Consider the following 22,625-nt stretch of genomic DNA (forward strand, 5'->3'; position numbering starts at 1 on the left):
GTAATGATGGTACTTATTAACCTTGTCCGAGGACAAGGACTATACCTTGTATAACTTCGTACCCATTGTGTCTGATACCACAGAGTCTAAAATAAACATTTGAAGGATTTAAAAAAAAAAACACCTCACTACCAACAACAAAAAAAAGTACAATACCTATGTTAGCCTATTAGGGAGTCAAAAATGTTTTTAAACATTTAATCCTGTTATATGAAATGGTAATTGTACAAGCAGTTTACAAATTTATATACTGTACATTTCCAATGACAGATATATATTCTTCATTTTCTTTTTATATCCGTATACACACACACACACACACAGCCACATGTAAGGCTCAAGAGTGTAAGCACACTTGGGGGCTAATTTCAGGCCTCCTCCTTAGGTCTTCTTCCACCATCATTTGGCCTGAAAGCGAGGCCAAGCACTGGGGCTAAGATCTAGTTTCCTTATATCCCTTCACATCCATCTATAGATCTCTAGAAGAAATCACTGTCAGAGACCTCTCTACCCCCCATATTCAACCTGCCACCACTACCTGCCTTAAAGTCACTATGATTATTATGATTATTTTTTATTATGATTTTTTATTAAGATTTATGTGGGTCACCATAAGAGCCCTAAATCCTATATCAATTTTTATGAAATCATTATACTCTCATGCTAGTTATGAATTATTTTTAAAAAGAAAAGACAGAAACCCCAACAATGAGCTAATAAAAAGCTTGCAGATTTATAATCAAACTGCCCAGGAAGTCTTGAAAAAAATCTATCATATAGCTGGAGTTTATTGCCATGTTTCTATTCTCTACGTCACCTTTTACAATTAGACATGGTTTGAACTTCTCATTCTCTCTTCCATCCCACTTAATTCTTTCACGTTTCCCATTATGCTGTGTCTCTGTACTCCATCCTGAGCAGCTTTATAGTCCAATTTCTGATTCTCTCTTTAGCCCAATAACTCATTGTATGGGACTGGTCTTATTAGCAAAACCAGATACAGACAGTATAAAAATTGTGTAACAGTTTCCTTCATAAATAGAGATTCAAAAAAGTATCAGTAAAACGAATAAGTTAGTTTATAAAGAATTAGAAATACCTCAGGCATCAAAAGATTAAAACATTTGATAAAATGTATCACCATTTCTGTATGATATCCATCAGGCTCCTTAAACTGATAAAAGGGTATCTATAAGAAACTTATGGCCAACTTCCTTATCCAAGGTGAAATACTCCCTTTGAAATTAAGAACAAGACAAGGACACTCACTATTACCACTTCTATTCAACTTTTCTATATAAAATGTATAAAAACTGGTATAACATATTAGGATTTTTGTTTCCTGTGTTGAGGATGAGGAGAACTGTTGGTGGGAATGCAAACTGGTGCAGCCACTCTGGAAAACAGTATGGAGGTTCCTCAAAAAGTTAAAAATAGAATGACCCTATGAGCCTGTAATTGCCTACTGGGTACCCAAAGAAGATAAATATACATATTTGAAGGGGTACACACACCCCAGTGTTTACTACAGTATTATCAGTAAGAGCCAAACTAAGGAAAGAGCTCAAGTATCCATCAACTGATAAATAGATAAAGAAGATGTGGTACCCACACACAAGAATATTACTCAGTCATCAAATATCAGAAAGAATGAAATCCTGCCCTTTACAATGACCTGGATGGAAGACTGTATTATGCTAAGCTAAATGAGTCAGTAAGAGAAAAACAAATACCACATGATTTCACCCATATGTGGAATTTAGGAAACAAAACAGGTGAACGTAAGGGGGTGGGGGGGAGAAAGGGAAGCAAACCGTAGGAGACTCTTAATGATCGAGAACAAACTTAGGATTGGTGGAGCGAGGTGAGTGGTGGATAGGATACATGGACAATGGATATTAAGGAGGTACTTATTATGAGTGCTAGGTGTCACATGTAAGTGATGAATCACTAAATTCTACTCCTGAAACTAATGTTACACTATATGTACAGTTACATATACAAGTACAGTTAACAAGAACTTATTTTTTTTAGTTTACTAGTTCATTTTATTTAAATTCAATTAAATGACATATAATGTATTATCAGTTTCGGATGTAAAGTTCAGTGATTAATTAGTCTTATACAATACCCAGTGCTTATTATATCACATACCCTCCTTAATGTCCAGCACCCACCTACCCCATCTCTCACACACCTCCCCTCCAGCAACCCTCAGTTTGTTTCCTATAATTAAGAGTCTCCTGTGGTTTACCTCCCTCTCTGATTTCATCTTGTTTTATTTTTCCCTGTCTTCCCCTATGATCTTCTGTTTTGTTTCTTAAATTTAATATATGAGATCATATGATGATTGTCTTTCTCTGATTGACTTATTTTGTTTAGCAAAATATCCTCTAGTTCCACCCACATCATTGCAAAGGGCAAGATTTCATTTTTTGATGGCTGAGTAGTATTCCACTATATATAGTAGAATATTATTTTATATATATATATATATATATATATATATATATCTTCTTTATCTATTTATCTGTTGATGGGCATCTAGGCTCTTTCCATAGTTTGCCTATTGTGGAGTTGCCCCTTTGGATCACTACATTTGTATCTTTGGGGTAAATAGGTAGTAGTGCAATTGCTGGAAACTATATTTCCATTTGTATTTGTAACTTTTTGAGGGACCTCCATACTGTTTCCAAGAGTGGCTGCACCCATTTGTATTCACACCCACAGTGTAAAAGGATTCCCCTTTCTCCACATCCTCATCAACATTTCTTGTTTCCTGACCTGTTAATTTTAGCCATTCTGATTGGGGTGAGGTGATATCTCATTGTGGTTTTGAAATGTATTTCCCTGATGACGAGTGATGCTGAGCATTTTTTCATGTGCCTGTTGGCCATTTGTATGTCTTCTTTACAATTTTTTTTTTAAGATTTTATTTATTTGTTTGTCAGAGAGACAGGAACAGTGAGAGAGGGAACACAAGCAGGGGGAGTGAGAGAGGGAGAAGCAGGCTTCCCGCAGAGCAAGCAGCCCGATGTGGGGCTCGACCCCAGGATGCTGGAACCATGACCTGAGCCGAAGGCAGACGTTTGACGACTGAGCCACCCAGAAGCCCCTGTATGTCTTCTTTAGAGAAATGTCTGTTCATGTCTTCTGCCCACTAGTTGATTAAGAACTAAAATTTAAATAAAAATTTGGGAAAAAATTGGGATTTTTAAGGAAAAAATAAAACTGGGAGAGTATCTACAGAGAAAACCCAGAGGAATCTATAAAACACATTAGAATTAATAAGGGATTAACAGGGTGGCTGGATATAAGATAAACATTTAAAAATTGATTGCATTGCTATACACAAGAGAAAAATCTAAAAAAAGTAGCTAAAACAGCAAAAAAAAAGCTACTCAGAATCTAGTAAGAGACAGTAGCTATCACATATCTAATAAAGAGACATAAAACCTCTATGAATAAAACAAAACATTTTAAAAATGTATTAAAGAAGACCTCAACTGAAGTATATATATAGCATATTTAGGGGTAAAAAGATATAAAATACTAAAAATGTCATTTTTTCTCGAACTAATCCTCATAACGTTTTTTAGGGAACATGATAGCTGATTATGACATTACACTGAAGAGCAAAGGATCAAGAATATCCAAAGCACAGCTGAAGAACAATAAATTGAAGAGATCTATCATATCAGATAATAAAACTCATCATAAAGCTATAGTAAGAAATACAGTGTTGTTATTTCAGAGATCACAACAGAAACCTGCATTGGGCTCTGCCCTGGGCATGGAGCCTGCTTAAGATTCTCTTTGTCCCTCTCCCCTACCCACCCACCCCCCCAAAAGGGGGGAGGAAGAGGAAACGATATCACTGAGAAAAGGAGTGATTATTAGCACAATAAATAGTGCTGAAGCAAGCAGATACCCAGATTTTTAAAAAACTAACTAAATTAAATATTCTTTACAATAAACAAAAATCAATTCCACATAAAGACTTATATGTAGAAGTCAGAACTATAACACTTTAGACAAACATATAGGAAAATATCTTCTGAATTCAGGATAAGGTAGGATTTCTTAAACAAGAAACAATAAACACACACAAAAAATAAACAATAAGCACAAAGTTTAAGAGAAAATGACGAGAAATTCAACTATAATAAAATTAATAACTATTTTTCAAAAGACACTACAGAATATGTGAAAAGACAAGCTGCAAGCAAGAAGATATTTGCAACAATTATAATTGAAAGCTTAGACTGCTCACTGATCTCTAAACTCCACTTCCTCTTTTTGGAAATGGACACATATTTGTCAATATTTGGGGGCTCATATTTCCCAGTCTTCTTTGCAACTCTTCAACAAACAATGCTGGCAGAAGTAGTATGTACCACTTTGAAGCCTTATTCATAAATACTTCATAAATATGATTCTCTAGACCCTTTTTCCTTTCTTGTTGGGTGGAGTAGACATGATTCCAGGACAGCTTTGATAGCCTTGTTGAAAGTTAACAGATCCCAGAGATGAAAGGAGCCTAGATCTCTAAATCACTTTTTAGAAGCTGAAAATCCAAGTAATACCCACACTGGGTTGTAACATAAATAAGCAATAAATTATTTTAAACCTCAGAGATTTGGGGTTTATGTAATACGGAAGTTCACACTATGGTAAATAATAATACAGCCAACAAAAGATTAGTATCTAAAACAAGGAACTTCAACAAAACAACAAGCATTCTAATAGAAAGAGGAGCAAAAGACACAAATGGGTATTTCATGCAACATAAACGTAAGATGCTCAAGCTCATTAAACACCAAAGAAATACTAACTGATGGATTCCTGTCTCATGCTGAGGTCTTTTATCCAATTTGAGTTTATCTTTGTGTACGGTGTAAGAGAATGGTCGAGTTTCATTTTTCTACAGCAACTTCTTTCAAGATATGTCTCCAAAGGCAAAGGAAACAAAAGCGAAAATAAACTTTTGAACTTCATCAAAATCAAAAGTTTCTGCACAGCAAAAGAAATAGTCAAAAAAACAAAGAGGCAACCTACAGAATGGGAGAAGATATTTGCAAATGACAGTACAGACAAAAGGTTGATATCTGGATCTATGATGAACTCCTCAAACTCAACACACACAAAACAGGCAAAAATAGAACTTCCCTATGACCCTGCAATTGCACTACTGGGCATTTACCCCAAAGATACAGATGTAGTGAAAAGAAGAGCTATCTGTACCCCCATGTTTATAGTAGCAATGGCCACGGTCGCCAAACTATGGAAAGAACCAAGATGCCCTTCAACGGACAAATGGATAAGGAAAATGTGGTCCATATACACTATGAAGTATTATGCCTCCATCAGAAAGAACAAATACCCAACTTTTGTAGCAACATGGACGGGACTGGAAGAGATTATGCTGAGTGAAATAAGTCAAGCAGAGAGAGTCAATTATCATATGGTCTCACTTATTTGTGGAGCATAACAAATAGCATGGAGGACATGGGGAGTTAGAGAGGAGAAAGGAGTTGGGGGAAATTGGAAGGGGAGGTGAATCATGAAAGACTATGGACTCTGAAAAACAATCTGAGGGGGTTTGAAGTGGTGGGGGGGTGGGAAGTTGGGGTACCAGGTGGTGGGTATTATAGAGGGCACAGATTGCATGGAGCACTGGGTGTGGTGAAAAAAATAATGAATACTGTTATGCTAAAAATAAATAAATTTAATTTAAAAACAATACTAACTGAAACTAGAATGAGATACTACTTTATCCCTTTTAAGAATGTAAAAAGAAGTCTATCATATGAGACAGCCACTTTGGCAAGCAATTTGGTATTTTTTTGTAATCCTGAACATTTGCATACTGACAACAGGCTATTTCACCCTTAGCAATGTATCCTAGAAAAAATCTTGCATATGGGGTTATGGACACATGTACTACAAAGTTCATTGAAGAAGTGTGTAAAAATTCCTAGAGCTAAAATATATATTTAAAAAAAAATTCATTGACAAAAAGAGTTGATAAATAAATTGTAGCCTATTTATTAAACTGTTCCATAGAAGGGGAAACAAAGTACAGCTATACTCAATAGTGGTGAGTTATCTTACAAAAATAAATTTAAAGAAAAAAACCTAATTGTGGAGAATATACAAAGAGGATGATTTTTTCTTTCAAGAGACAGCAAGCACCTGTGAGTGGTTGTGGGAAAGGAGGGATGGGGGAGGGACAGAAGGAGAGGGAGAGAGTGAGAATCCTAAGCAGAGTCCACGCTCAGCACAGATCCTGACAACATGTTCAATCTCAGAACCCTGAGAGCATAAGCTGAGCCAAAATCAAGAGTTGAACACTTAACCAACTGAATCACTTAGGTGCCCCAGAGGTTGATATTTTTAAGGTTTAAATAAAGGTAATACCAAATGATATATTATTTTAGAAAACAGTTTTAATAGGCAGGAATTAATTTTAAAAATTAAGGTTATAAAATAAAAATTGATATCTAAGAAAGTCATTATCTTTAGGGAAAATAAGTGAAATGGGATCGAAGGAGAGCACATAGGTAGGATCAAGAGTATTTGTTGACAGCTTCTGGTGGGCACACAGACAACACTTTTTTTTTTTTTGGTGGATGTCAAATATTTAGTGATAAAATTTTTTGAAAAAAAGAAATACATAAGAGAAAACGACATACAGAAAAACAATTTTCTGCCACTTAGGAAAGAAAGGAATAGACTATCAGTGAAACAAAATAAAAATAAATAAGCCTGTGGTTAAAATCACAACTCCAGGCTTGTGGTCTGCTGTTAACCACATGAAGTGACTCTCATTCACAGGTAAACAGAATAACTTAGGTTCCTCTGTTGTCCTCTACTGCAAGTTATTTCTCCAAGGCAAGAAACAGTACTTCGGCATGAGAAAGATAAACAAGCAAGTAAGATAAGAACAGGCAGTCATTCGGAATTCAGCTAGTTAAGAGCAAGGTGCTAAGAAATCAAAGGTCACAGGTTTCAATCCCATATGAACCAATTAGCTTTGCCCTTTTCTATGGCAAACATTGTCAGTTGGCTCACTGATAATTCTGATTATAAGTGATCTCAGGTAGAAGAGAAGATAAATCACCACCAATATAGGAAAAAAATTTCAAATTTACTAATATGACATAAAAAGTGTTTTTTCTATATAATGATATTAAGACCTAATTAATAATAACCTAATTATTACTCCATATGCCCACCAGCATTGCCTCATGTAATCTTCATAAAACTCCTATGAGGTAGGTACTATTATAATACCCATTTAACAAATGATAAAATTGAGGCTTAGAGAAATTAAGTAATTTGTGCAAGGTGACAAAGATAAGGGATCTAGAATTTAGGTTATCTATGACTCTAAATGTAACGCTCAAAAGTCATGCACAAAAAAGTCCCACCATAAAAGCATTTGAAAAAGGTAAATAGGATAGGAAAAATGGAAGAATAAAATATTCCTAACATTTCCCCTCAACTTGCCCACTTAGGCTCTTATTAATCAAAGGGTGATCCCTGGACAGCTATCACAGCATCATCTGGGAATGTGAAATAAATGTAGAATCTTAGGCCTCAATCTAGACCTACTGAATCAGAATCTATTTGAACAACCCCTTACACCAAGTGACTTGGATGTATATTAAAATCTGAGCAGCACTTACCTAGACTATTCTCAGTATCCAGGACATACTACACACTCTCACCTCAGGGCCTATGATAATTCGCTTCCACCAAGGTAGAAACTCCTAAATAATTTTCAAACTGACATGCAGTCCACCTTCTTTGTGAAAGCGCTGACAACCTTCTTCCTCTCTATACAAGGCCCCCATAAAGCTTCTTTCCACAAAGATCATATTATGCTCATACTTCCCTTATAGCCCAGTTTATAATAATTATTTTCTTGTCTGCATAGCCATCTATAAAATTCATAAAAGCAGACTGTCTTATTCATCTTTGTATTCTTTCACTTTAAACATGGCACCTGGAATAGAGAAGGATTTTAATAAATATTGATTATATCACGGAATAATACATGAATGAATAATGAATGGATGGATGGAAGAATGGGTGAATGAAAAGATCATTTTAGGGATGCCTGGGTGGCTCAGTAGGCTAAATGTCTGACTCGTGATTTCAGCTCAGGTCATAATCACAGGGTTGGAAGACCTAGTACTGAGTCTGTTTGAGGTTCTCTCTCTTTCCCTCTGCCTCACCCCCACCCCACCCCCCAAGCACTCTCTCTATTAAAAAAATAAAATCTTTAAAAAAAAGATGAGTCTATCAGACTAAATTCTAAAGAAGGGTTATAAAGATTATGTTACTAATTGGTGGAAATCCCGAGTCATCCACTGTTCTCCATTCCTCGTACTAATGTCCTGATTCAGAGCTTCCACTTCTCTCTGTATAACTTCAGTGTCCTCATTCCTGTTATGAGAAATGCTAGAATATTTCTTGCCTCAGAATATGGCAAATCTATTTGTCTACTTGTAAGGCCTGGAAATCCTGGATTCATTTTTAATTTCTCTTTTCTTCCTAAACTTCACCTATATGCCATCTTCAAATCTTGTGGATGCTACTTTTGAATTATTTTTGAAATTAAAGTATGTCTCACTACCTAATCTAAGTACTCCCTGAGTTTCATCTTTACCTTTACAATTTTCTCTTGAATTTGTTTCCCAGTTCCCATCCTTGCCTTCCTGTAGTCTCCTTTCTGTACTGCAGCCAGGGTGAGCCTTTTAAAACTGAAGCTAGATCTTACCAATATTTTGACTGAAACACACCAATAGGTTCCATGTTGCATTTCTATTCAAAACACACCAATTGGATTTCCATCTCACTCAGTATAAAATTGGTTTCCTTATGTGGCCTAACAAGGCCCTAGGAGACGTGAGCCCACCTTTCCTCTTACTCCTCTGAGGTCATCTCTGACTCCTCTCCCCAGAGCTCTCTCAGATCTACCCACACTAGAGGAGTGCTTACTACAGAAGGGAAACACAGAATTGCAAAGAAGGAAGAACACTCAGGTGAATAAAAATTCTATATGAATACTGATTCTTTAATGACAGTAATGATAATGTCTAAGAGGGTAAAAATGCATGTAAGATCAAAATATAAGACAAAGATAGGAAAAACAAGTGAAAAAATATAGGAGAGTGTATTAAGTTCCTTGCATTGCATGAAGTGATTACAAGTAAATTAAAACTCACTCTAAAAAGTTAAAAGACTAGGGAAGAGTTCCACTTAACAATAATGGCTGAGCTGATTCCATCAGACTAAGTCTCCTGCCTAAAACTATTTAAAATCTTGAGAAAAATATAAAAATAACTACCTGAAGGTAACAGAGAATAATCAAACACAGGAAGAATCTGGACAAGAATTAATACTTGGAAAACAGAACAACACTGAGTGACCTTCCACTTTTTATGAATTTTGACCTGAAGGAAGACCACAACACATAGTACATGTGAAGGCTAAAATTCTAGTAGAAACATACAGAGAAAGTTCAGACCTGCCACTGCAGCCAGAAAGAGGAAATTCTAGAAAAGAGAGTACCAAAACTATGGCTGTTTGCTCAACTCTTCATGTACTAGGCAAGACCTCTAAACAACCCAGATAAGGTTAAAAGAACATAAGAGCAATTTAATTGTATCCACCTGAAGGAAAACAGGGCTTAGAGTTTAAGTCTAACCTAGTTACATTCTGATTAAAAACAAAACAAAAAAACTTCAACACTTACATAAGTAGTACAGCAGAAACCAGAGTATCTAAACATACCACTCACAATATACACTACACAATCCTAAATTATTAGGCTCAGAGAAAACATCAGTTCATGACCTATATTTAAAAACAAAGGAAAACCACTAGTCCATAACCCAAGAAGTTCCAAAATATGGAACTAAAATATAATGATTTTAAAGGATCTGTTTTAACTATCATAATAAGGACCTAAAGAAAAATGTTTGCAAGATATGAAAAATTAGGAAAACCCCACAGATATATACCTAATATAAAAATGAAACAAATGAAAATTCTAATACTGAAACATACAATATTTAAAGAATAATTCACAGAAAAGACTTAAAAAGCAAATTGGGGATAACAGAAATGTTAGTTAATTGAACATAAATTAACAGAAGATAGCTAATCTGAAGATTCATAGACATTAAAAGATTTTAAAAAATGAAGAGAGACTTGCTGGTCTAGGGGACAACACTAAAAAGTCTAACACAAGTGAAACAGGAATCTCAAATGCAGAAAAGATGATTGAGAAAAGTAACTGAGGAAATCATGCAATACTTCCCCCTAATTTGGTCTCATAAATAAATAAATACACACACATTTTTTAATTTTTTAAACAAAAATCAAGAAACCCAGCAAAACTGCAAGAAGGCTGATTACAATGAAAATCCTACTTGGAAACATCATAGTTAAGATATGTTTTAAAAGAAGCTAGACAAAAGTGGTACATCACATTTAAGTAAATAATGTAACAAATTCTGTCTGACTTATCAGAAACAGCTGAGTCTAGAAGACAGAAAACTGAAATTTTTAAATTGCTCTTAAAAATATATAAGCGGCCAACCCAAAAGAAAGAGGGACAGAGGAACAAAATCAGGATAAATTTTTTAAAAATGATAAAACAGCACACAAAACTCAACCATGTTATTATATTAATTCTAAATGGATTAACACTGCAGTGAAAAGGAAGAAATTGTCAGAATGAACAAAAAATATAGGACCCAACTATGTAAACTTTAACATAAAGACACCCATAGATGGAAATTAACAGGATGGGAAAAGGTATACCATGTAAAATGTAACCATCAAAGAGTTAGATAGGCTCCAGTAATGTAAAATTGGGTTTCAAGCAGACAAAATATTACTATAATTAAAACTAACAATTTATAATGACAAAAGGTTCATTTAATCAGAAAGACCTATCAGAGGGACATTCTCTCTCAGCAATGACAGAAAAAGTAATAAAAATCTTAAATACAAAAATCATTAAAGACAGAAGATCTGAACACTATCAAATACAATGACATAATTAATATTGATATTTTTAACAGTCCAACCAAAAGCTGCAGAATACAAATTATCTGCAAATACACATAAACCATATGCTGATGATACAACAAGTCTCAATAAATTTCAAATACAGTAATCATAGAGAGTACTATCTCTGACCACAATAGAGGTAGATTAGAAGTAAATAGCAGTAACATATACAAATTGTGCCTGACTTACAATGGGTTCTGTGTAAGATTTTTTGGCTTGACTGATATCACTATCAGTACACAGAACGTTCTTGAGAAAGAATAAAGTGACTTACCCTATCATTTCAAGAGTTACTATAAAGTGACATATATGAATAGATATTTTTCTGGACTCCATTCTGTTCTACTGATTATTTTGTCAATCATTATGCCAACAGCACACTACCTCAATTTTTTTTAGCTTCATAAATACATCTGAAAATCAGGTAGTGTAAGTCCTGCAATTTTTTAATGAAATTTGATTTTGCTCTTCTAGGTCACTGGCCTCTGACCATTCCCTGTAAAATCTTAGAATTGACATACTATCATCTTAAAGATACATTGTATACACTCAATACCTCTTAATTAAAAAACTTTAATCAAACTATTAAGAGACGGGAATAAAGGATATTTTACCTTTAATGTGATAAAGGATATTTACCAAGAAACCTATAGCACACATGGTGTTTAAAAGCGAAACATTGTCAGGTTCAAAAATAAGCAAAGTCAAATGGTAGTTACCTTTATGGAAGTAGCTTGCAATGAACCTCAAAGAGGTTTATTAGAAACTGGTAATATTGTATATCTTGATCTGAGTGGTATTTGCAGGGATGTGTTCACTTTGTGAAATGTCACAGAGTTACACACTTATGGCTTGTAAACTTTATTATTTGTATATTTCAGTAAGACTGTTCATGAAAAATTTCAAGTGCTTTTTCATGAAACTTTATAGATTAACCTTAAAGTTATATTTAAGTGCTAAATGCCAGCATAGTCAAGACACTTTAAAGAACAGTAAGAAAGTAAGAGTACATCTACCAAATATAGAGACTTATTAGGAACTATACTAATTAATATAATATAACATTGTATAGGAATACAGAGAATACAGAGCCTAGAAAGAAACTTGTAAGTATACTGAAGTAGAATATATGAGAGAGGCAGCCCAGGACTAGAAGGGGGAAAAAAGTGTATGTCAACAGGTTGAGCTGGAGAAACTGATTAGTACTGGGGAAAAGTAAATAAATACAAATGGATCTGTACCTTATACTATACATAAAACACCATCCTAAATAAATTGTGAATATAAATGATATAAGCAAAGCTTTAAAATTTCTTTAAGAAAACAGAGGTGTTAGGATGCCTGGGTGGCTCAGTCACTTAAGCGTCTACTGAGGTCATGATCTCAGGGTCCTGGGATTGAGCCCCACATTAGGCTTGCTAGGAAGGGAGCCCATTTCTCCCTCTGCCTGCCGCTTCCCCTGCTTGTGCTCACTCTCTCTTTCTTTCTGAGAGAGAGATAAATTAAATAAATAAATAAATGTGATCTTTAAAAAAGAAAACAGAGGTGGCACCTGGGTGGCTCAGTGGGTTAAAGCCTCTGCCTTCGGCTCAGGTCATGATCTCAGGGTCCTGGGATCAAGCCCCACGTCAGGCTCTCTGCTCAGTGGGGAGCCTGCTTCCCTCCTCTCTCTGCCTGCCTCTCTGCCTACTTGTGATTTTTCTCTGTTATTAAAGAAATAAATTCTTAAAAAACAAAAAAAAGTAAAGAAAACCGAGGTAAAAATCTTTCTGTCTTTAGGGTAGGAAAGGACTTCTTAAATGAAACACCAAAGCACTAACTATAAAAGATTAATTTGTCTAAATTAAAATTAAGACTTTCTGTTCATCAAAAGACTCATTAAAGAAAAGATGAGGTATACACTGAGATAAGATATTTCACTTTCTAGAGATTAGTATCAAGAATAAATAACTTTGGGGGCGCTGGGGTGACTCAGTCGGTTAAATGCCTGCCTTCATCTCAGGTCACGATCCCAGGGTCCTGGGATCGAGCCCCACATTGGGCTCCCTGCTCAGCGGAGAGCCTGCTTCTGCCTCTCCCTCTGACTGCTGCTCTGCCTACTTGTACTCTCTACCCCTGTGTCAAATAAATAAAACCTAAAAAAAAAAAAAAGGAGAAGAAGAAAAATAAAGAACTTTGGGGCACCTGGGTGGCCCAGTGAGTTAAACCTCAACCTTCGGCTGAGGTCATGATCTCAGGGTCCTGGGATCGAGCCCCACATCAGGTTCTCTGTTCAGGAGGGAGCCTGCTTCCCCACCTCTCTCTGCCTGCCTCTCTTCCTATTTGTGATCTCTCTCTCTGTGTCAAATAAATAAATAAAATCTTTTTTAAAAAAATAAAGAACTTTTATGAATCAATAGGAAAAGAATCCTGTAGAAGAATGATTAAAAGACGTAATTGTATGTTTCACAGAAGAAGGCATACCCTTGGCCCTGTAATCATTTGAAGATGTGCTTTATCAGTGATATGCATATGTAGATCAAAATAAAAAATTATACTTGAATTAGTTAGTTGCCAGCAAACTATGAAGTCTGACAATACCAAGTTTCAGGAGGATGGGAATCAGCCAAATATCTTAATATACATTGTTGGTGGGAGTAAAACTGATGAAAAAACTTTGAAAAATAAGTGAAAGTAACATTTTCACCCAAAACCCAGGATTTCCATGCCTAGATACATGTTCCACCTAAATGTATGCATATTTGTACCAAGAATCATGCATGAAAATATAAGTTGCAGCATTATTCATAATAGCAAAAACTGGAAATAACCTAAACACTTATCTACAAGTGAACATACAAGTAGATATTATATAATCACATAAAACAGAATATTGTAGATCAGTAAAAATTTTTAAAAAGCTATAGCAAATAACATAAGTGATTCTTAATAACATGATGAGAAGTCAAATTGCCAAGCCACACTTTAAGATAGTGGCAGAATTGGGACTAAAAGATATTAAGTATTGGGGCGCCTGGGTGGCTCAGTGGGTTAAAACCTCTGCCTTGGGCTCAGGTCATGATCCCAGGGTCTTGGGATCGAGCCCCGCATCAGGCTCTCTGCTCGATGGGGAGCCGGCTTCCTCCTCTCTCTGTCTGCCTGGCTCTCTGCCTACTTGTGATCTCTGTCTGTCAAATAAATAAATAAAATCTTTTTAAAAAATAAATAAATAAAAGGTATTAAGTATCATGTATCAGGCATTATGGCAACTACTTTATAAGACTTCCTATTATATATTCTTTCCATTCCACTACCTCATTCAGTGTAAGTCTCAAAATGAGCATGAGCTATTCATTTGCTGTTATTATATTTCAGTCAGTGTTTCATCATAATAACTATGCCAGTTATACCCTGTATTTCTATGTGCATTTCTATATGAATCTGTATTATATATAATATTTATTTCTACAAAGTATAAGAAAATAGCACAATACAAAACAATCTGCCAAATATTATATTCCACTATACTAATTAAGCTTTTTTTAGTCAATTGTAGGAGACAATTTAATATGATATTGCTTGGGTAACATTTTTAGAAAATGTCTCTTACCTGTTCCAAGTGCTCTGAATCACTGTCTTGCGGTAAAGGATAGGGTGCTCCTTGTGATTCCTGAAGCTTTTCTTTTAATTTAATGTTTTCTTGTTCTTTTTGAAACAGCTGATCCTGAAGACTAACAACACTTTGCCGGAGCATAGCTTCACTTGATTTTGTGGTTTCAAAGCAAATATGTAATTCATTGTAAAGCTGTTTCAAAAAATACCACATTTATTAATAATCAGTTAGTAGTCACGTCTGTATAAATATGCATACACACATATACATATCTATAAAGACTATATATGACATACTACTTGCCCTGAAGTGATTTTAATACTCTATAGAGGAAACAAGTTATAAATAGATGAAAAACTAAATAATATAATCCAATAGCAACATAAAACTACAACTGACATTAAAAAGGCAGTAGTACTGGCTAGTACAATATAGGAAAAGTGTGCTAAACTCCTAAGAAGAATAAAAACACTTTAAGCTAATTATATGTTCAACTTAGAGTACTTTATGTAAAAGAAAGGACCTGAAGTGAGCTATGATACTGTTACAGGAACTGAATGAAAACAAAAAGTCATTCCAAAGGTGGCAGAAATGTGAAAACATTAGGTACAGTTACAAGAAGGGACAGAAAGGAAGCATAAGCTCTATCAGTAACTGAACCCAATATGTACATCTGAAAGAAAAACCAAGAGTCTTTCACTGAGAGTTCATTAAGGTTGACTGATACATTCCCATTTTGTATAAATTAGCATCTACGGCTGCAGCAGGGGAGGTGAGGGCAGAGGAATAGCAAGAGACAGGCAGTAAGAGCACAGAGTGTAGACTCCTGGAAGGTGCACTTGTTCCTGCAGGCAACAGGGGGTAACTGAAGACCTTCAACAGAGTGTGATACAACAGAAGCAATGTTATGAAGGCGTGACAGATAACTTTTCAATTCTTTTTTTAAGATTTTATTTATTCATTTGACAGAGATCACAAGTAGGCAGAGAGGCAGGCAGAGAGAGACGTGGAAGCAGGCTCCCCACTGAGCAGAGAGCCTGACGTGGGGCTTGATCCCAGGACCCTGGAATCACGACCTGAGCTGAAGGCAGAGGCTTAACCCACTGAGCCACCCAGGTGCCCCAACTTTTCAATTTTTTGACTCAAGGAAACACGAACTTAAAAATTTAAAATGAGAATTTATTAATACTGTGAGACAGCATATGGTATGTATGTAAGTGGTTTCATGTACAGTTACGTATAGTTAACAATAGTATTCCACCAATACTCATGAACTTACATGGTAAGGAAACTCCTAAATAATGATTGTGATGTGGTGATGTGAGGCATAATTCAATTTGTGGTAACTAATTCACATAAGGAGTGTCTATTTGCTGATGACACTGGGAAAATGACCCAAGAATTAAGACTTTTTTTTTTTTTTTTTAAAGTAAGGCTAATAGTGAGATAGTGAGATCTTTATAACAAAAGCAAAATCCCTCAGGGTTTTTGCTCCAATTTGAGAGTTTGTGAAATCCCCAAATTCAAAATGATGTAGCTAATACACTAGTTTTTTAGGTTTGCTCATCTAATTGAAGACTGGGAGAATCTTCCATTAGCTAGCCTTGCCTCATGGAAGAAACTTAACTACACAAAAGATGGCAGAGTACTTTTCTGTATATATGCTATACTTTAATTTTTTAAACTGTAAAACTTAATAAGGATTGTAAAGCCTCTCTTCTTTGCTTTTTCTTAGACATATACCTTGTCATAAACATAAGATTCGCCAAGCCATTCCTCTGACACAATATGCCCAATATTCCTTTTATGTTCTATAAGGGATCGTACCACTATGTTATTATAGTTATTTCAAATAATCCATTTTATTTTACAGCCAAAGTCTAAGCAATTTTTATAAAGGAAAGTTGCCATTATGATTTATATAGAATTTCAGGACACGAATTTGTACTTTCCCTCCCAATTACCTTTATACCAGGGAGTATGTCCAATGTCCTGTCCACAGTTAATACCATAAATCTAGGAGGGAAGAGAGAGTAGGAACCTGACCACTTTGAGGAACAATGAAGAGATCAGAGTGGGCCTTATAGTGACCTACCTCAGCTGTGTTGCCGCTTTCATGAGTGAGTTGAGGTGGAAAAGAAAAAAACAAAATGTGGAGACAGAGCTAAGGTGTCTAGAGAGATCTGAAGCTAGGATGAATGAAGGTCTACCTAACAGCATTCGCAGTCACTTACTCAGTTTAAAGATTATATAACTACTTTCTCTCTTATTTGTATGCTTTCTTAATACTAGCTGGCTTTTACCCAGCAAAAATTAATCTTTCTGGAAGAAAATAATACAAAAAATAAATATGTAAATATTTAAAATAATAAAGAATTTACAAATAGCTAATTATACCTCATTTGAAAAATATTTTAAAAATGATTTATAGATTTCAAACATTTGACAGTCTCATGAACATTGATTGTTGCCCAAGAAAAACTCACGGTTTTCCTTGCACTTGCCCAAAGAACAGGAAGAATGATAGCATGTGGTCAGGACTAAGGACCAATTTACTGACCATTAGTGCCAAGGGTGTGGTATATTTCTTTAAGTGTCATGTCTTGGGATCTTTCTTCAAAGTTAATAAGGCTCTGGGCCTATTCATACATGAAAGAAGTCTTTGTCTTAAAGTCTCTTCTCTTGTCTTCTCTCATGGCTCCCTCCTTTTTTGCTTCTGTAACAATGGAAGATGTTCTCTTCTAATGTTCTCCACTTTGTTCTCTCTGCCATGCAATTTACACAGGTGTACTCCTATTCAGCTGTCCTGGCTTGATCTGATATGACGAGTGGGCAACTCTAATCACTGAGGCAAACTTTCTTTCTCTGAAAATATCCATTCTTCCAAGCAGCAGATGGAAAGAATTAAAAAGCCTGGAACAGGGGGTGGAGTCAAGATGGCAGATAAGTAGCAGGCTGAGACTACTTCAGGTAGCAGGAAATCAGCTAAATAGCTTATCTAAAGATTGCAAACACCTACAAATCCAACGGGAGATTGAAGAGAAGAAGAACAGCAATTCTAGAAACAGAAAATCGACCACTTTCTGAAAGGTAGGACTGGCAGAGAAATGAATCCAAAGCGACAGGAAGATAGACTGTGGGGGGAGGGACCGGCTCCCAGCAAGCAGCGGAACAACAGAGCACAAAATTAGGACTTTTAAAAGTCTGTTCCGCTGAGGGACATGGCTCCAGAGGCTAAACCAGGGTGAAGCCCATGTGTGGTCAGCGTGGCCTCAGGTCCTGCAGGGTCACAGAAGGATCGGGGGTGTCTGAGTGTCACAGAGCTTATAGGTATTAGAACAGGGAAGCCGGCTACAGAGACAGAGCTGAGGAGTGAGCTCTCAATTCAGGGTTACCTTGAACCAGTCACAGGCTCGGTGAGCTCAGAGCGTAGCCAGAGGCCAGGGAGACAAGAGTAATTGGGCGCTATTCTCTTAGGGCGCACTGAGGAGTGGGGCCCCAAGCTCTCAGGTCCTCCGGGCCAGAGACTGGGAGGCCACCATTTTCACTCCCGTCCTCTGGAACTCTACGGAAAGTGCTCAGGGGACAAAACCTCCTGAAAGCAAACCCGAGAAGATTAATCAGCCTAGCCCCTGGTAAGGGCGAAGCAATTCCACCTGGAGAAAAACCCTTGAGAATCACTACAATAGGCCCGTCCCCCAGAAGATCAACAAGAAATCCAGCCAGGACCAAGTTCACCTACCAAGGAGTGCAGCGGATTTCCAGAGGAGGAAGCAAAGCACGGAACTCATGGCTTTCTCCCCATGATTATTTAGTCTCGCAGTCAATTTAATTTTTTTTTCTATTTCAATTTTTTTTCTTCTTCTGCTAATTTTTTTTAACTTTTACCCTTTTCTTTTTTAATGTTTTTTAACTAGTTTATCTGATATATATTTTTTTCTTTCTTTTTTATATTTTTTCTTTATTTGTTTTCATTTTTTAATTGTTTCTTTTATTTTTCCTGAACCTCTTTTTATCCCCTTTCTCCCCCACCCCCACGATTTGGGATCTCTTCTGATTTGATTAAAGCATATTTTCCTGGGGTTGTTGCCACCCTTTTAGTATTTTACTTGCTCCTTCATATACTCTTATCTGGACAAAATGACAAGGTGGAAAAATTCACCACAAAAAAAAAAAAAAAAAAGAACAAGAGGCAGTACCGAAGGCTAGGGACATAATCAATACAGACATTGGTAATATGTCAGATCTAGAGTCCAGAATGATGATCTCAAGGTTCTAGCCTGGCTTGAAAAAGGCATGGAAGATATTAGAGAAACCCTCTCAGGAGATATAAAAACCCTTTCTGGAGAAATGAAAGAACTAAAATCTAACCAAGTTGAAATAAAAAAATCTATTAATGAGGTGCAATCAAAAATAGAGGCTCGCACTGCTAGGATAAATGAGGCAGAAGAAAGAATTAGCAATATAGAAGACGAAATGACAGAGAATAAAGAAGCTGAACAAAAGAGGGACAAAGAGCTACTGGACCACGAGGGGAGAATTCGAGAGATAAGTGACATCATAAGATGAAACAACATTAGAATAATTGGGATTCCAGAAGAAAAAGAAATAGAGAGGGGAGCAGAAGGTATATTGGAGAGAATTACGGGAGAGAATTTCCCTAATATGGCAAAGGAAACAAGCATCAAAATCCAGGAGGTACAAAGAACACCCCTCAAAATCAGTAAAAATAGGTCCACACCCAGTCACCTAATAGGAAAATTTAAAAGTCTTAGTGACAAAGAGAAAATCCTGAAAGCAGCCCAGGAAAAGAAATCTGTAACATACAATGGTAAAAATATTAGATTGGCAGCAGACTTATCCACAGAGACCTGGCAGACCAGAAGGAGCTGGCATGATATATTCAGAACACTAAATGAGAAAAACATGCAGTCAAGAATACTATATCCAGCTAGGTTATCATTGAAAATAGAAGGAGAGATTAAAAGCTTCCAGGACAAATAAAAACTGAAAGAATTTGCAAACACCAAACCAGCTCTATAGGAAATACTGAAAGGGGTCCTCTAAGCAAAGAAAGAGCCTAAAAGTAGTAGATCAGAAAGGAACAGAGACAATATACAGGAACAGTGACCTTACAGGCAATATAATGGCACTAAATTCATATCTCTCAATAGTTACCCAGAATGTTAATGGGCTAAATGCCCCAATCAAAAGACACAGGGTATCAGAATGGATAAAAAACCAAAACCATCTATATGTTGCCTACAAGAAACTCATTTTAAACCCGAAGACACCTCCAGATTTAAAGTGAGGGGGTGGGAAGTAATTTACCATGCTAATGGACATCAGAGCAAAGCAGGAGTGGCAATCCTTATATCAGATCAATTCGATTTTAAGCCAAAGACTATAATAAGAGATGAAGAAGGACACTATATCATACTCAAAGTATCTGTCCAACAAGAAGATCTTTCAATTTTAAGTATCTATACCCCTAACGTGGGAGCAGCCAACTATATAAACCAATTAATAGAAAAATCAAAGAAACACATCAACAATAATACAATAATAGTAGGGGACTTTAACACTCCCCTCACTGAAATGGACTGATCATCCAAGCAAAGGAAATAAAGGCCTTAAATGATACAGTGGACCAGATGGACATCACAGATTTATTCAGAATATTTCATCCCAAGGCAACAGAATACACATTCTTCTCTAGTGCACATGGAACATTCTCCAGAATAGATCACATCCTGGATCCTAAATCAGGTCTCAACCGGTATCAAAAGATTGGGATCATTCCCTGCATATTTCAGGCAACAATGCTCTGAAGCTAGAGCTCAATCACAAGAGGAAATTTGGAAAGAACCCAAATACATGGTAACTAAAACAGCATCCTACTAAAGAATGAATGGGTCAACCAGGAAATTAAAGAAGAATTGAAAAAATTCATGGAAAAAATAAAAATGAAAACACAACAATTCAAAATCTATGGGACACAACAAAGGAAGTCCTGACAGGAAAATATATAGCGGTACAAGCCTTTCTCAAGAAACAAGAAAGGTCTCGGGTACAAAACCTAACCCAACACCTAAAGGAGCTGGAGAAAGAACAAGAAAGAAACCCTAAACCCAGCAGGAGAAGAGAAATCATAAAGATCAGAGGAGAAAACAATGAAATAGAAAGCAAAAAAACAATAGAACAAATCAACGAAACTAGGAGCTGGTTCTTTGAAAGAATTAGTAAGATTGATAAACCCCTGGCCAGACTTATCAAAAAGAAAAGAGAAAGGACCCAAATAAATAAAATCATGAATAAAAGAGGAGAGATCACAACTAACACCAAAGAAATACAGACAATTATAAGAACATACTATGAGCAACTCTACACCAACACATCTGACAATCTGGAAGAAATAGATGCATTCCTAGAGGCATATAAATTACCACAACTGAACCAGGAAGAAATAGAAAACTTGAACAGACCCATAACCAGTAAAGAGATTGAAAAGGTCATCAAAAATCTCCAAACAAACAAAAGCCCAGGGCCAGACGGTTCCCGGGGGAATTCTACCAAACATTTAAAGAACTAATCCCTATTCTCCTGAAACTGTTCCAAAAAATAGAAATGGAAGGAAAAGTTCCAAACTCATTTTACGAGGCCAGCATCACCTTTATCCCAAAACCAGACAAGGATCCCATCAAAAAAGATAGCTACAGACCAGTATCCTAGAAGATCACAGATGCGAAAATTCTCACCAAAATACTAGCCAATAGGATTCAACATTACATTAAAAGGATTATTCACCACAACCAAGAGGGATTTATTCCAGGGCTGCAAGGTTGGTTCAACATCCACAAATCAATCAATGTGATACAACACAATAAAAGAAAGAACAAGAACCATATGATACTCTCAACAGATGCTTAAAAAGCATTTGACAAAGTACAGCATCCCTTCCTGATCAAAACTCTTCAAAGTGTAGGATAGAGGGCACATACTTCAATATCATCAAAGCCATCTATGAAAAACCCACTGCAAATATCATTCTCAATGGAGAAAAACTGAAAGCTTTTCCTCTAAGGTCAGGAACACGGCAGGGATGTCCATTATCACCACTGCTATTCAACATAGTACTAGAAGTTCTAGCCTCAGCAATCAGACAACAAAAGGAAATTAAAGGCATCCAAATCGGCAAAGAAAAAGTCAAACTATCACTCTTCGCAGACGATATGATACTATATGTGGAAAACCCAAAAGACTCCACTCCAAAACTGCTAGAACTTGTATAGGAATTCAGTAAAGTGTCAGGATATAAAATCAATGCACAGAAATCAGTTGCATTTCTCTACACCAACAACAAGACAGCAGAAAGAGAAATTAAGGAGTCAATCCCATTTACAACTGCACCCAAAACTATAAGATACCTAGGAATAAACCTAACCAAAGAGGCACAGATTAGAAGAATAAATATTGTGAAAATGTCTATGCTACCTAAAGCAATCTACACATTTAATGCAATTCCGATCAAAATACCATCCATTCTTTTCAAAGAAATGGAACAAATAATCCTAAAATTTATATGAAACTAGAAAAGACCTCGAATAGCCAAAGGGATATTGAAAAAGAAAGCCAAAGTTGGTGGCATCACAATTCCGGACTTCAAGCTCTATTACAAGTCTGTCATCATCAAGATAGCATGGTAGTGGCACAAAAACAGACACATAGATCAATGGAACAGAATAGAGAGCCCAGAAATAGACCCTGAACTCTATGGTCAACTAATCTTCGACAAAGCAGGAAAGAATGTCCAATGGAAAAAAAGCAGCCTCTTCAATAAATGGTGTTGGGAAAATTGGACGGCCACATGCAGAAAAATGAAATTGGATCATTTCCTTACACCACACACGAAATAGACTCAAAATGGATGAAGGACCTCAAT

The 22,625-nt window shown here is 36.1% G+C and overlaps 1 protein-coding gene across 5 annotated transcripts in view; it reads right to left on the minus strand.

Moving 5' to 3' along the window:
• Positions 1 to 22,625, minus strand: part of CNTLN (centlein) — a 297,883-nt gene that overhangs the window by 154,675 nt on the left and 120,583 nt on the right. For all 5 annotated transcript variants that reach the window (XM_059411596.1, XM_059411594.1, XM_059411595.1 and 2 more), the window contains one exon: positions 14,681 to 14,875. In XM_059411596.1, coding sequence (XP_059267579.1) covers positions 14,681 to 14,875 — 195 coding nt within the window. The remainder of the gene's footprint in view (positions 1 to 14,680; positions 14,876 to 22,625) is intronic.

Source organism: Mustela nigripes, chromosome 9, assembly GCF_022355385.1.
Source record: "Mustela nigripes isolate SB6536 chromosome 9, MUSNIG.SB6536, whole genome shotgun sequence".
In the NCBI taxonomy this organism is placed as follows: Eukaryota; Metazoa; Chordata; class Mammalia; order Carnivora; family Mustelidae; genus Mustela; species Mustela nigripes.